At 38.5% G+C, this 14,907-nt stretch overlaps 1 protein-coding gene across 1 annotated transcript in view; it reads right to left on the bottom strand.

The window, feature by feature from the left end:
* Positions 1–577: 577 nt before the first annotated feature.
* LOC122556620 (SMAD family member 5) overlaps positions 578–14,907 on the bottom strand; it is a 67,338-nt gene continuing 53,008 nt past the window's right edge. Inside the window, exons 4-7 of the mRNA XM_043703526.2 lie at positions 12,066–12,194; positions 8,065–8,286; positions 4,084–4,340; positions 578–3,059 (exon numbers count right to left, since the gene is read on the bottom strand). Of these exons, the coding sequence (XP_043559461.1) occupies positions 2,916–3,059; positions 4,084–4,340; positions 8,065–8,286; positions 12,066–12,194 (752 nt within the window). The 3' untranslated portion in view covers positions 578–2,915. The remainder of the gene's footprint in view (positions 3,060–4,083; positions 4,341–8,064; positions 8,287–12,065; positions 12,195–14,907) is intronic.

The raw sequence follows: 14,907 nt of genomic DNA, 5'->3' as shown, positions 1-14,907 counted from the left end.
TCCATGTGTTGAGCCTACTCTGAGTTTGCTTTTTGGGCGGCCAGAACTGGACACAGTACTCCAGAAGAGGCCTCACCAACTTCCTGCACAACCTGAACATGACGTCCCAACAGTGGTAAACAAGAAGCTGATGAATTCCTCGCCCATTTCATGTTTATATGTATGCTGAAATGGTAGCTTCTGGTGTATTCAACCACTTTAAATTCTCTCTTCTTCACACATCATTCACTTGCCTTCTAAAAGTAAATGCTTCCTCCACTGCCCAGTATCTATTTTCCTGACTATTTCTATTTGTTCCTGACAACGGGCTTATGCCTGAAATATCGATTCTCCTGCTCCTCGGATGCTGCCTGACCTGCTGTGCTTTTCCAGCAACACACTCGCAACTTTGATCTCCAGCATCTGCAGTCTTCACTTTCTCCTATTTCTATTTGTGACATAAGCTGCACACCATGTATGTTGTAGCGCCACATAAATATCACTTGGTGCATTGCTGAATTGGTCAAGCTTAAAAAGTGTAGTTTGGTTAGTTTCCAAATAAAGTCCACTACTTCACAGAAAAGGATAAAAGGCACCATTAATAGACATCGGCTTTATTCGAGAAATTTGGCAGTACACAGAAATATCCATGCTCTGTGGACTCAAACATGTTCAAACCTTCCCATGGTTCCTGTGCGTAAAATAAGGAGTAAGCAATGGCAGATTCACAAATATAAAAATGCAGATGTACATGAACAACAAAGCAATTCGGACTGCCAAAAAGGACCAAAACATCAAAAATGAAAAAAGTTAGTAAAGAATATCAGATGGCAACAGCAAAAATCCTATTTATTTAGGATACGGTCAATGTCATTTATTCCCTATCTTCTAACAAATTGCAAATTAGTAAACAAAGGATTGCAAGGGAAAGGAAGGCTGAGGGGACAAAACTTTCAGCATTTACTTTCCAGCTATTAATGACCATTTGTTTTCCATATTTCCATCTTTAAACAAGATGTCACCTAGACAGGGGACGAAACGTCTGCAACACAAATTCTCAGCTCGGCGAACAGAACCACAACAACGAGCACCCGAGCTACAAAATCTTCTCCCAAACTTTAAACAAGCTAACTTTACAAGATGAGAATGTCACATCCTCCAATTTATAATTCAACAGTATTTCACATTAACACTGTTCAGCTTTTGATTCACAAATGTGGATATCCAAAACTGAGATCATCTTAAGAGATGCAAGGACATTTCCCAAATTTACCAACTCTGTACATTCTGTCCAAAAGTTAGCTGTTTAGAAAACATTTTGCAATTCTTGGACATGATCTAAACAAATTTATTGAAACACAGTAAATACAAATATGACTGTTAATATTGTGTATACAAATACATTGAATGCATAACCCCATTATTCAGGATTTACCAGCTTATGCTGTGTAGTTGGGAATTTTCAATGCCATTAGTGCTGAAAATTCAAGCACATCAAGGAAAAATTTTTTTAAAAAATAGCAAAACATAATTCATACAACTTAAAAAGAGGTACTCCTGGTTTCACAAAGACCTAAGCAGAAACAAACGTTATGCTGAGTTCCTGCCTGCAGCATTCATCTGCAATGGGAAGTACTATTTGTGAAAGGAATGCCATAGCTTGCAACAACATACTTTGTTTCTTTTGCTGCTTTTTGTGAAATATATCTTCCAAATGTCAAAGCGGTGAGTAGTTATAACGTAGTTTCCCTCCAGATTATTTTGACAAATTAATATATACATACCAGATTGCAATCCATTTTCCTAAACTACAGTTCATGTAAATATCAGGTACTCAGGCACTACAAACAGAAGCAACATAATTTTGGCTTATCTGGTGCAGAATGAACTCCAAATTAGGCAGATGTTCATTTGATTTACACTAATCTCAGTTTTCTCTCACATAATCTATTGCTAGGAACAGGCGGGTAAGAAGCGAATTTTTAAAAAAAGCTTTTAATGCATGCAAGTTTGAAAGCTGCCGCATCTGCACCACAGCAGAAATGCTTGCATTTATGAATAGTTATGATGCAATGAACACACACTGCTTGATAAGTTGTATTCTTAGGTCCACCAGCACTGTTCTTGCTCTAGGGATCAAATAAGTCCTACAGTAGCACACACAGATTATCAATAGCTAGAGATAATCTCACTACGAAGCCTGTTGCCAATTAATTCTACATACTATCATACAACTTGAAGAAACTCGTGAGTATATAATACAAAACTTAAGACTTGTTCCAATACTTAATGCAATTTACATCTATAAGATGACAAATACAATGAATAGCTCAATGTTTCAAAATCAATACTCAGAACAGGTTTCTGAGATAATGGATGTGTTAATAATGTTAAAAGTATTCTGAGCTGATAAATTTCTTGATCAGAAACTGCACTGGCTAATTTACCTGGAATTGTAAAATCTGTGGTAAGAACAGTATTAAAAAGAAAACTGTGCTGAGATGCCGATGTAACTTTGAAAAGTACATCTCATTAGCATCACCATACTAAAACTTAAGATTCTAGTTTTACTGCCCATAATTAGCCACCTATAAATGTTCATAACAGCTCATTCAATACACATGAACTTCACACTAAAGCAAAATGCTGGAAGCAATCAGATCAGATTGAAAGTATCACAAAGATTCTAAAGACATCCATCAATAGTTTTGTTATATTAGCAGCTACATATAAGCAGATGACAAAAACTATAAATACTACTCAATATATAATTAGTGAGTATGGTAAAGCAACCAATGATTGGTCAGAAAATTTGAAAGATTGCCATTTGAAGTATGTTTTTAAATTTTCTTTGTCCAGTAGATCTTTCACAGTGTCCAGTTTAAATAAAGTTCCCCCCTCTGGTGTTTTCCAGAGCCTTAAATTATATTTTGCTATTAAGATACAGAAGAGATAGGATTATGAGGAGAGCCCATCTGGGTAAGAACTTTGTCTAGCCACTGAAGTGGACCATGAAGATGAATTTCTATCCAACATGGTGTACTAGTTACATCCTGCCGGTGGTATTCTGCACCCCAACCCTGTGGAAATAGGAACAAAATCATGAAATAATCATTTAGACTGTCTAAAAAAGATCATTCATACCACAAGGCAGAAGCTAACAATGAACATTAAGCTCAAAAATTATTAATGTGCAACTTTTCAAAACATCTTCATCTTGCAGTTTCAGAACAGGAAGAATGAAACATGGAAAGAAGCAGAGCATGCTTTCTGACATGCCTCATTATTTTTCTGTAGCATATAAGGTGAGCTTTCATGGATGGAGTAAAGAATAGAATTTCATCTGTTTACACACCCTGTCAGATGCACAGGAAAGCTGGCTCAACCAAGAAAGCAAACACACTTTAAGATTATCATTACTCATCACAATCATCACATTATATCATGTCAAATTATGGTAGGAATTCTTAAAATCCTAACTTCAACTGGGTGGTAACTGTCAAACATATTTCACACTGGACAGTTTAAATGAAGTGTTAGAGCACCGGCACGTAGGCTACGTAATGCTAACTGGAAAGAATCCAGTCATAACAACAGGTTTACATCTCTAACTATTAAGGACCTCTAAGCTATTGCTAAATTGTGAATGAATTCATTTTTAGCCTTGCACAATCCTAAAGCATAATACTCTACTGAATATGCTTCTCTTTCAAAGAAGACATTCTGCATTCTGTATTTCACAACTTGCCCCTGACCAATTTGTCTAAAATATGGTGTACATTTGCTCCTAATCTGGTTCATTGAAGGTACCAAAAAAACAAAACTTTCCTTGTCATGACTAGTGCTCATAATTATCTTCCTGTGAAGATTTGTGTCTCTCTGCAGGATTACACTAACTGCCCAGTTAATTTCAGGACTACATTCTATAAGGAGCTGCACCCAAAAGCAACAGCAATATGCTTTTGCACAACTTTCCCAAACAGTAGATGTTTCTCCTCAGCATGATACAATGGATTTTTCAAACTTTTTAAACCCCATATAAGCAGCTCACTTAAAATTAAAAATTTTCTTAATTCATAGCTTAACGTCTCAACCTCTTCTCACCTTAACAAAGCTCATACGAATGGTACACATCTTGGTAAGTTCATAGACTGCTTCAAAGCCATGATTTACAGACTGAGCAAGAAGCTGGGCAAATTCTTGGTTGTTGAATATCTTTAGGCTGCAACCACTGGGTATCTTACAGACAGTGGTTGGGTGAAAACCATGGTGATAGTTGCAATTTCGACTTTGGACAAAAATGCTGCTGTCACTAAGGCATTCGGCATAGACTTCACCTCCCACATAGTATAGGTGGACACCTACAAAAATCGTAAAGAGAATAAAATCAAATTGACACTGGACTCACTGATTAGCAACTTGCTTGTCATCCTTTTATAAAACATTCAATATGCTTAATGAAACTAAACAAACTGTTTTGAGTTGTTGCAATGCACATAACATTGAAGGAGAATCTTAGCATATTTTTCAAGCTGTTTTCACAAAGTGGAACCAGCTTCAACTACTTAGGTCATTACTGCCTTGCAAGCAAGCAACTTAGAGCAAAGCACTTATCCACTTAGCTATCTTCAAATATTTTTGGACCAAAAAGAAAAATATACATACACAATAAATCAGGAATGTTGGCCCCTATTTCAAGAGATTGGAGTATTACAGTAGGGAAGTCTGACTGCAATTGCATAAGGTACTGGTGAGACCACAACTGGAGCACTAGTAGTTTTGGTTCCCTTATTTAATAGATACTATTTCATTGGAGGCAGTTCAAAGAAGGTTCACTAGAATGATCCCTGGTATGGAGGGACTGCCTTACGAGCAAAGATTAAACAGGTTGGGACTCTAACTTACTGAAGTTTAGAAAAATGAGTGGGGATCTCACTGAGCATACAGATTCTTTTGGGGCTTAACAGGGTAAATGCCGAGAGGATGTTTTATCTCATGGGAGAGCCTAAGACCATAGGGCACAGTCTTAAAATTGTGGGGAGCTAATTTAAGAATGAGATGAGGAAGAATTTATTCTCAGAGGGTTGTGAATCTTTGGAACTCCTTGCCACAAACAGATGTCGGGGCAGAGGAGGGGGTGTGGTGCTTTTCATAAGGGTAAGCATTACTCCTGTACTTAGGGAGAATATTCCTGAGAATAGATCCAGGGAATTTATTTGGGTTGAACTGAGAAATAAGAAAGGGATTATCACCTTGTTGAGATTGTATTATAGGCCTCCTAATAGTCAGCGAGAAATTGAGAAACAAATTTGTAAGGAAATTGCAGTTATCTCTAAGAATAATAGGGTAGTTAGGGTAGGGGATTTTAACTTTCCAAACATTACTGGGACTGTCATAGTGTTAAGGGTTTAGATGGAGAGGAATTTATTAAAAGTATACAAGAACATTTTCTTATTCAGTATGTAGATGCACCTACTCTTGGGAAATAAGGCAGAGCAGGTGACTGAGGCGTCAGTGGGGGAGCACTTTGGGGCCTGCAGCCACAATTATATTAGTTTAAAATAGTGACAGAAAAGGATAGACCAGATCTAAACATTTAAGTGCTAAATTGGAGGAAGGCTTATTTTGACGGTATTAGACAAGAACTTTCAAAATTCGACTGGGGGCAGCTGTTCGCAGGTAAAGGGACGGCTGGAAAATAGGAAGCCTTCAGAAATGACATAACGAGACTCCAGAGACAGTATATTCCTGTCAAGGTGAAAGGCAAGTCTGGTAGGTGTAGAGAATGCTGGATGACTAGAGAAATTGAGATTTTAGTTAAGAAAAAGAAGGAAGCATATGTCAGGTAGAGATAGGAGAGATTGAGTCAACCCTTAGAAGCTTATAAAGGCAGTAGGAGTACACTTACGAGGGAAATCAGGAGGGCAAAAAGGGGACATGAGATAGCTTTGACAAATAGGGCTAAGGAAAATCCAAAGGGATTTTATAAATACATTAAGGACAAAAGGGCAACTAGGGAGAGAATAGGGCCTCGCGAAGATCAGCAAGGTGGTCAAATATGTGGAACCACAGGAGATGGGGCAGATACGAAATGAGTATTTTGAATCAGAGTTCACTGTGGAGAAGGACAGGGAAGATATGGAATGTGGAAAAATAGATGGTGACATCTTGAAAAATGCCCATATTACAGAGGTGTTGCTGGATGTCTTGAAACGCATAAAAGTGGATAAATCCCCAGGATCTGATCAGGTGTACCCTAGAACTCTGTGGGAAGCGAGGCAAGAGATTGTTGGGCCCCTTGTTGAGATATTTGCATCATCGACGGTCACAGGTAAGGTGCCAGAAGACTGGAAGTTGGCTAGCGTGATGCCACTATTTAAGAAAGGTGGGAAGGAAAAGCCAGGGAACGAAACAGCCTGACATCGGTGGTGGGCAAGTTGTTGGAGGGAATCCTGAGGGACAGAATTTATAAGTATTTGGAAAGGCAAAGATTGATTAGGGCCAGTCGGCATGGCTTTGTGCAAGGGAAATCATGTCTCATGAACTTGACTGAGTTTTTTGAAGAAATCGAAGAGGATTGATGAGGGCAGAGCAGTAGACGTGACTTCAGGAAGGCATTCGACAAGGTTCCTCATGGAAGACTGGTTAGCAAAATAAGATATCATGGAATACAGGGAGAACTAGCTCGAAGGTAGAAGACAGAGGATGGAGGGTTGCTTTTCAGACTAGAGTCCTGTAACCAATGGTGTGCCACAAAGATTTATGCTGAGTTCGCCACTTTTCATCATTTATACAAATGGTTTGGATGTGAACTCAGGACGTGTAGTTACTAAGTTTGTAGATGACACCAAAATTGGAGGTGTAGTGGACAGTGAAGGAGGTGACCTCAGACCACAATGGGATCTAGGTCAGATGGGTAAATGGACTAAGTAGTGGCAGATGGGGTTTAATTTAGATAAATGCAAGGGGCTGCATTTTGGAAAAGCAGATCTTAGCAGGACGTATATACTTAATGGTAAGGTCCTAGGGAGCGTTGCTGAGCAATGAGACCTTGGAGTGCAGATGCAGAGCTCCTTGAAAGTAGAGTCGCAGGTAGGTAGGATAGTGAAGGCGGCGCTTGATACACTTTCCTTTATTGGTCAGAGCACTGTGTATTGGAGTATTGGAGCCGTGTTGCGGCTGTACAGGACATTGGTTAGGCAACTTTTGGAATACTGCATGCAATTCTGGGCTCCTTCCTATCGGAAAGATGTTGTGAAACATGAAAGGGTTCAGAAAAGATTTACAAGGATGTTGCCAGGGTTGGAGGATTTGAGGTATAGGGTGATGCTGCATAGGCTGGGGCTGTTTTGCCTGGAACATCGGAGGCTGAGAGGTGACCTTACAGCGGTTTATAAAATCATGAGGGGCATGGATGGAATAAATAGACAAGATTTTTTCCCTGGGGTGGGAGAGTCCAGAACAAGAGGACATAGGTTTAGGGTGAGAGGGAAAAGATATAAAAGAGACCTAAGGGGCAACTTTTTCACACAGAAGGTGAAGCATGTATGGAATGAGCTGCCAGAGGAAGTGGTGGAGGCTAGTACAGTTACAGCATTTAAAAGGCATCTGGATGGGTATATGAATAGGAAAAGTTTAGTAGGATATGGGCCGGGTGCTGACAAATGGGACTAGATTAGGTTAGAATATCTGGTTGGCATGGACGAATTAGACTGATGGGTCGGTTTCTGTGCTGTATATCTCTATGGTTCTACGACTCTATATCTTACGGTCTTATAAAATCACTGGTTGACTTGACGTACTCACGTAAACAAAGGATATGTCATAGAGATGTACAGCACAAAAACAGACACTTCAGTCCAACTTGCCCATGCCGACCAGATATCCTAACTCAATCTAGTCCCACCCCACCTGCCAGCACCCAGCCTGTATCTCTCCAAACTCTTCCTATTTATACGCCCATCCAGATACCTTTTAAAAGGGCTTTTAAATCTAATTCAACAAAAAGAAATAATTCTGCTTAATGATAATAAATTATTCCAGTAATATTTTGACATTGGTAGTTTATTTACAAATTAAACGTACCTTTACCAATGTGCCGCCTTGTGTTCTCAATAGTAGAGTTGCGATTTACATTGGAAAGAAGACCAAGGCAGAAACGATTTTTGTTGTTAGATGGATCAGTGAAGCCATCCACTAAAACACTGGTGGAGGAGGCATGGAAAGCTTCTCCAACTCTATTGTTTAGCTCATAATACACAATGGAACACCAGTGCTTAGGCTCCTCATAAGCAACAGGTTGAACATCTGAAACAAAGCATGTTACAGCAGATTAATTTACTATATTTTGTATCACAAGGTATTATCCTCTTTCACGTTTCTCTAAAAGTATCTCCATGCCAGCTTGCATTTGAACTACCTGTATATAGAAAAACAGAATTTTAAACTTAAGATTTTCATTACTAAAAATAAAAAATACATTATAGTTCTAAAGCACTTTCTGGTGTATATTTTTAAAACATTTATTTTCAGAAAAGTAAAAAAGACTGTCTTAAACAGCTAAAGTTGAACAACTGCTGTTGCTCAAAATTCTCAAATTCATTACTTATAGTTTACAAAAGAATGCAAACCTCAAACTACTTTGTTAATTATCTTTATGCATTGTACAGAGCCTGCCTATCGTCTTTACCAGATATTCTGGTTGCGCCTATCTAACAACATCTACTCCAAGAAATAAAGTAACACTCCATCTATCACTTTGTTTTGGTTTTGCAGATGAAGTTTTCATTCAAGTGTTTACAAATATTAAGTATAGCAAAACAACTGCATAGAAGTTAAGAAAAAAAACCCCACAAAACTCAAGTTAGAAAGTGAGAATATCTACCTGCTTCTTCAACAAACTATTCTAATATTGTTGGGGTGTTCCTTTGGGACGGCTGAACATTACAGAATAGTCATTCAAAGACAGGTTGTTTTCACGTGAACTTGAAAACGCACATGACATTTAAGGTTTAGAACTGAAAGACAGCACCTTAATTTCTTTCCAAAATATCCAATTTCCCATGTCAGATGCACCGAAAACTTTGGAAATGAGTATGCTTTACAAAAGGCAGTCAAAGCGAGAAAGTAATGACATATATGAGGTGGCCCAAAATTCTGCTGCTTTCTTTTGCATCAATAGCAACTGTCGACATTGGAATTGAGGCAAATCTGCCATGAACTTCTAATTCTATTAGCTACAAAATTACTCAAAATTAGACATGGTCTGTGGGAATACCTCTGGTTTATGGAGAAGAGCTAAAGGTTATAGTTTATACGCATAAGTTGAAGGTGAAGAATCAATAGGCAATAGAATGTATTGAAAATATTCATTCGACAACAATATTATTTAATTTTTAGTTGATTGTGGACATGATTTTCATACACAATTTAACAGGATCATTCCAGCCTTTTCTTGAAGTCAAAAAGGCACAACATTAATCTGAAGAATAGCTATCAGTGAAATCAGCAACATACAAACGAAGTCGCATACGGTTCAATAGAAATTTAAACTGGACTGGACTGGACTAGCCATATAAAAACCATGGCTTCAAGGGCCATGGGAGTTGAGCAGCAGGTAACTAATCTCTTGACTCTGCAAAGACTATCCACTTCTATAAGGCACAAAACAGGAATGTGATGGAATACTTCCAACTTGCCTGGATGAGTGCAGTTTCAACAACACTCAAGATATTTCACTCCCATCAGGACCAAGCAATGCACTTGATGGGGCATCACATCCAAAATCAACTGGGATCTTTTAATAATCGGAAATTTTGAAAGACTACAACAAAATATTCACCATCACTGCAGCCATTTCAATTAAGATCCAAGCATGCAATAACATCCAGGGGATTTATCAGCCTATAACTTCAATAGTTTTTCTCATACTTTTTCCTTCACAATCTTGATTAAGTTCCTTATCCATCCTTCTTGATTTTCAAACATTTTTGGGACCGTGCGCGCATCTTCCATAGTGAAGAGTGATACAAAAATCACTGTTCAAGGCTTCAGTCATTTCTTTGTTTTACATCAACAGCTCCTCAGACTCACCCGCTAACGGAAGAATGCTCACTTCATCTAGTCTTTTCCTTTTTCTAAACTCATAAATTAGTCAGTAAGAGCCCTGATATTTATAGCTAGCTTTTCTCATTCTCTAATTTCTCTGTCTTATCTAGCCATTCTTTCTTGGTTTCTAGAATTCATCCAATCTTCTGACTTGCTACAAAAGTACACAATTTTGAACATGTTTAGAGAGGAAATCCCTGCCTCGCAGCTGAAGGTACAGTCACCAATATTGGAGCAATTAAAATCAGGTCAGAATTTTACAGGCAAATGCAATATTAACATTATTGAAATGTTGGGCATTTAGTGAGAAGCTTTAATGAGAGACAAGAACTGAAGGAAATCAGTATTATTAGGGAAATTGATGGAACTGAAAGTCATAAATTCCCAGGGTCTGCTAATCTACAATCCAGAGTACTTAAGGAAGTGGCCATAGACTTGCTGAATGCAATAGTGATCACTTTCCAAGATTTTATAGATTCTGGAACAGTTCCTACAGATTGGAAGGTAATGTAATCCCTCTATTTAAAAAGGGAGGCAGAGTGAAAACTGGAATTGCAGTCCAGTCAACATGACATCAGTAGTGGGGAAAATGTTAAGAGTTCATTATAAAAGATCTAACAGAGCAGTTAGAAAACAGCAGCAGAATTAGAGAAGAGTTGGCACAGATTTATGAAAGGGAAGCATGCTTGGCAAATCCAGTCAAATTCTTAGAGGATAGCACTCGTAGAATTAATGAGGGAGAAGTCAGTGGATGTGGTTTATTTCGACTTTCAGAAGGCTTTTGATAAAGTTTCACTTAGTAGATAAAGTGCATGGGATTGGAGTAATGTATTGCGATGGATAGAAAAAGAAAGATAAGGAATAACAGGTATTTTAATGAATAGCAGTGACCAGTGGGTCAATGCTAGGACCCCAGTTATTCATCAAGTATATTGATGAATGAATAAGGGAAATAATTGAACATATAACATTTTAATATTTTTAAAGGGCTTTGACAGGGTAGATACTGGAGAGTCTAGAACTAGGGGTCACAGTTTGCCATTTTTAATTTCTGGATCGTGGAATAAAAGATACATCTTTAAACAGTTGCAATTTCAAAAAAAAATTACCAGAATCCCATTGTGCATTCTATCTACAAAGTTGCCTTATGAAGCAATGGGATATAATGCTAGACACCTCGTCTCTGGATATTTGCCCAGTGACAGACCTTTAATTCATTTTTCAGCTAGGACATATTATGCTAAGAATTCACAAATATGTAAAGTAACAACTTCTTGACTGATCTCAGTAGGAGTACCCACAGATGTGTGTTCAGACAATACAGCAAAAACATCCAGCCCATGAAAGCAGAAGTGCCTAAAGCTTTCTTTCCCACTTCTGCATGGAAAAATAAAAAAAAATTCTGAGCAGCTCTGTCTCTCTGCAAATGACCTTAAAAGAAAAACAGGGAAAGAACATCTTCAGAAACACTGAAAGGCTGAATCACCAATCAGTGAATGTCGGATTAAGAATGTGTGCCCACAACCTCATGCCCTCAAAGAGTCAAAAGGAATTGGAAGGGCACTGAAGGAAAACAAGACACTCAATTTGGGCTGGTGTCACAACTGATGTCTTGTTTTAATTCTTAGTCTCTGTTTGTATGTGTACTATAATTTTTAAAAGGGGTATAGTTTAAGTTGTAGAATTAAAGTCAGCAAGTCATGTTACATTTTTGCCAGGTAAAGTGGTTTGATTTTTTTTTTTTTTTACAGATAGTGAGTTTCTTGTTAAATGATAAAAACTTGGTGTGCACGTTTTGCAATATGAATTGGACAGATCATACTGAGCAATTCAGCGATTTAAATCAAATTTTCATATTTGCAATAATTTCAGGAACAGTCAGGTTTCATTTCTAGTGCACTACCCAAGAGAATTTTGATATAGACGATAGTTTAGAAGCATTAATTGAGGCTGGCTATTTGTTAGTTCTACAATCTTACCTCGAGTGGATATAATGGGCAGATTGGGTATGCTGGAGGTCATCATGACATTTCCAGTATCCATTGGTTGTGTACTGTCTTGATTCATCTGCTCTTCTGGTGGCATGTAAGCAGGTGGAGGTGTATCAGCTGGAGGGAAGAAAGCATTCACAATTTAGCAGCATACTGAGGGTCAAAATAAGCTCAAGAACCACCAAGTCAGCATCACCAACAGCTCATAAAACATACTAATATATCAAGTCACACATATTGTGACACTCCAGGTGATATTATTATGGCCACAAATGAGAGACAAAGAGAAGTCATGGAATTATTCCTATTCATTTTATGAATTTCGCTTTTGAGTGCTAGAGTATGAATTAAAGCAGGAGAGAGTGAGGATTGGAGAGTAGAGACAGGAAGACTGCTAAGTGCTTTAGAGAACATCTCCAGGACACATGCACGAAGCAACCCCACCACCCCACGGCCGAACACTTCAACTCCCCCTCCCACTCCCCCAAGGACATGCAGGTCATGGGCGTCCTCCATTGCCAAACTGTTAGCACCCGCCGCCTGGAGGAAGAACGCCTAATCTTCTGCTTTAGGACCCTCCAACCACATGGGATCAATGTGGATTTCACCAGTTTCCTCATTTCCTCTCCCCCCATCTTATCCCAGATTCAACCATCCAATTGGTATCACCCTCTTCACCTGTCCATCTTCCTTCCCACCTATCCGCTCCACCCTCCTCTCCGACCTATCACCATCACACCCCACCTTCATCCACTCTCAGCTACCTTACCCCTAAGCCCCAACCTCCTCAGCCCACAAGCCTCATTCTTGATGAAGGGCTCATGCCCGAAACCTCTATTCTCCTGCTCCTCGAGTGCAGTCTGACCGGCTGTGCTTTTCCAGCACCACACTCTCAACCATGAATTAAAGCAGTTATATGTCACAAATGGTTAGGGTCACATTACAGCTACTCAAACATATGTAACAAAAATTACTAAGCAATTTTTAAAAAAATTCTTACTTTGCAAACAGCACCAATACTGGAGTTCAAAGGTCCTAAACAAACATTTAACCGTTAAAGCATATTACAACAGGTACATCTTCAAAAGTTGCTCCAATGAAACAATTACATCAGATTTTGCTGCTCTCCCTGGAATACAGGCTGTGAACACTGATAAGTACATGTCTAATGATGCACCAAGTTGATTGACAGCAATGCTGCTAAATAGGTATGATGTGGAGGTGCCAATGTTGGACTGGGGTGGACAGAGTTGAAAATCACAACACCAGGTTATAGTCCAACAGGTTTATTTGGGAGTCTGGGTACACAATCCTTTATCCGAAATTCCGAAATCCAATAAGCTCCAAAATTGTTTGATGGAGTGTGGAGCGTCATTTTCGCATGCAAACAGGTGACCAACTCCACACCCACTCGAACCACGTTTCTCAGATGTGACGTGGCAGCGTGACCCAGTGCTGACAGGTATCAATTGTGTCTCAGTGCTCGTACTATTATACAGTCTGCTGTTAGATAATTTTTTTTACTTCACTGTGAAAATGTCATTTATTCCAAAATCCGAAAAACAACTGGCCCCAAAGATTTCGGAAAAAGGATTGTGTACCCATACTAGCTTTCAGAGCGCTGCTCCTTCATCAGGTATCTGTGCTACAAATTCTGTGTCTTCTGATCCTGCTCCACAGACACCTGAAGGAGTAGCACCTTGATAGCTAGTACTTCCAAATAAACCTGCTGGGCCATAACCTGGTGTTGTGAGATTTTTAATGTTAAATAAAGATGCAATTCCCTCCAACCAAAACATAAATTGTAAAACGTCACGTTTAACAGGTGAACAATTGCAATTCTTCATTTTCACCACAACATTCTAATGAACATACATGTAGATATCATTAACTTTCTCAAAAATAGATTTCCAAATAGAAAGGCATATCAAAAGATACAGTTACATATTAACGTATGCTTAGTTAGAGGAAGCAATGTTATAGGATCAGGAGTAGGCCTTTCAGCCCACTCCTCAATTTGTTAAGATATCAATTTGATTATGGTCTCAACTCTACTTCCCTGCCTGCCCTCCATAACATTAGATTCCCATGTCTGTTAGGCATAACCCACCCTCCTGTATAGATCCTTTTTGTTGAGAATCAATCCTAAAACCTCAGAAATGTAAAGCCCTATTTTCTAAACAAATTTCCAGCAATGTCTTTCTTTGCTTAGATGTCCTATTTCTATATCTACTATGAGGTACTACTGGGAATAACCCTGAAATCTGACTTCAGGGTCTTGCTTTTTATTCTCTTTAACTTCCTAAACTCTGTTTTCAGGACCATATCACTTTTTCTACCTTTATCATTGGTACCAATGTGGATGTCAACACCCAAAACAATGTCCTGCAGCCACTTAATAGCATCCTTGATCCTGAATCCAGGAGATAACATACCATTCTGCACGATCTACATCTCTTTTTTAACATTATTCCATCAATGGTAGCTGTGCTAACAGTAGTCTAGGATTTATGCTTTGGAATTTTGTCCCTATTTCATAGTCTCCTTACATGATATATCTCCTCTGAGTCACTCTTCAAAATCTATCAAGGATTTCGTCACACAGCCATCATCTTCTCAAATGCACTTTTGGAGCACTTTAGACAGTTTTATTATGCTAAAGGTGTTATTTAAATGTAAGTTGGGAAAGATTAATAGAAAACTATTAGGGATTTCAAATCCGAATGATTAAAGACTCCAGATTCAATCTTGGAACTCTTTACATTATTTGCATCTACCTTCATACTGGTGAACCAGGAAGTAATTTCAATTGTGCTCTGCAAATAATCTA

The sequence above is a fragment of the Chiloscyllium plagiosum genome, unplaced genomic scaffold (genome assembly GCF_037043375.1).
Source record: "Chiloscyllium plagiosum isolate Xiang-an unplaced genomic scaffold, Cpla_swu_hap1 HiC_scaffold_16, whole genome shotgun sequence".
Taxonomy (NCBI): domain Eukaryota; kingdom Metazoa; phylum Chordata; class Chondrichthyes; order Orectolobiformes; family Hemiscylliidae; genus Chiloscyllium; species Chiloscyllium plagiosum.
This window is presented reverse-complemented; position numbering and strand designations above follow the sequence as displayed.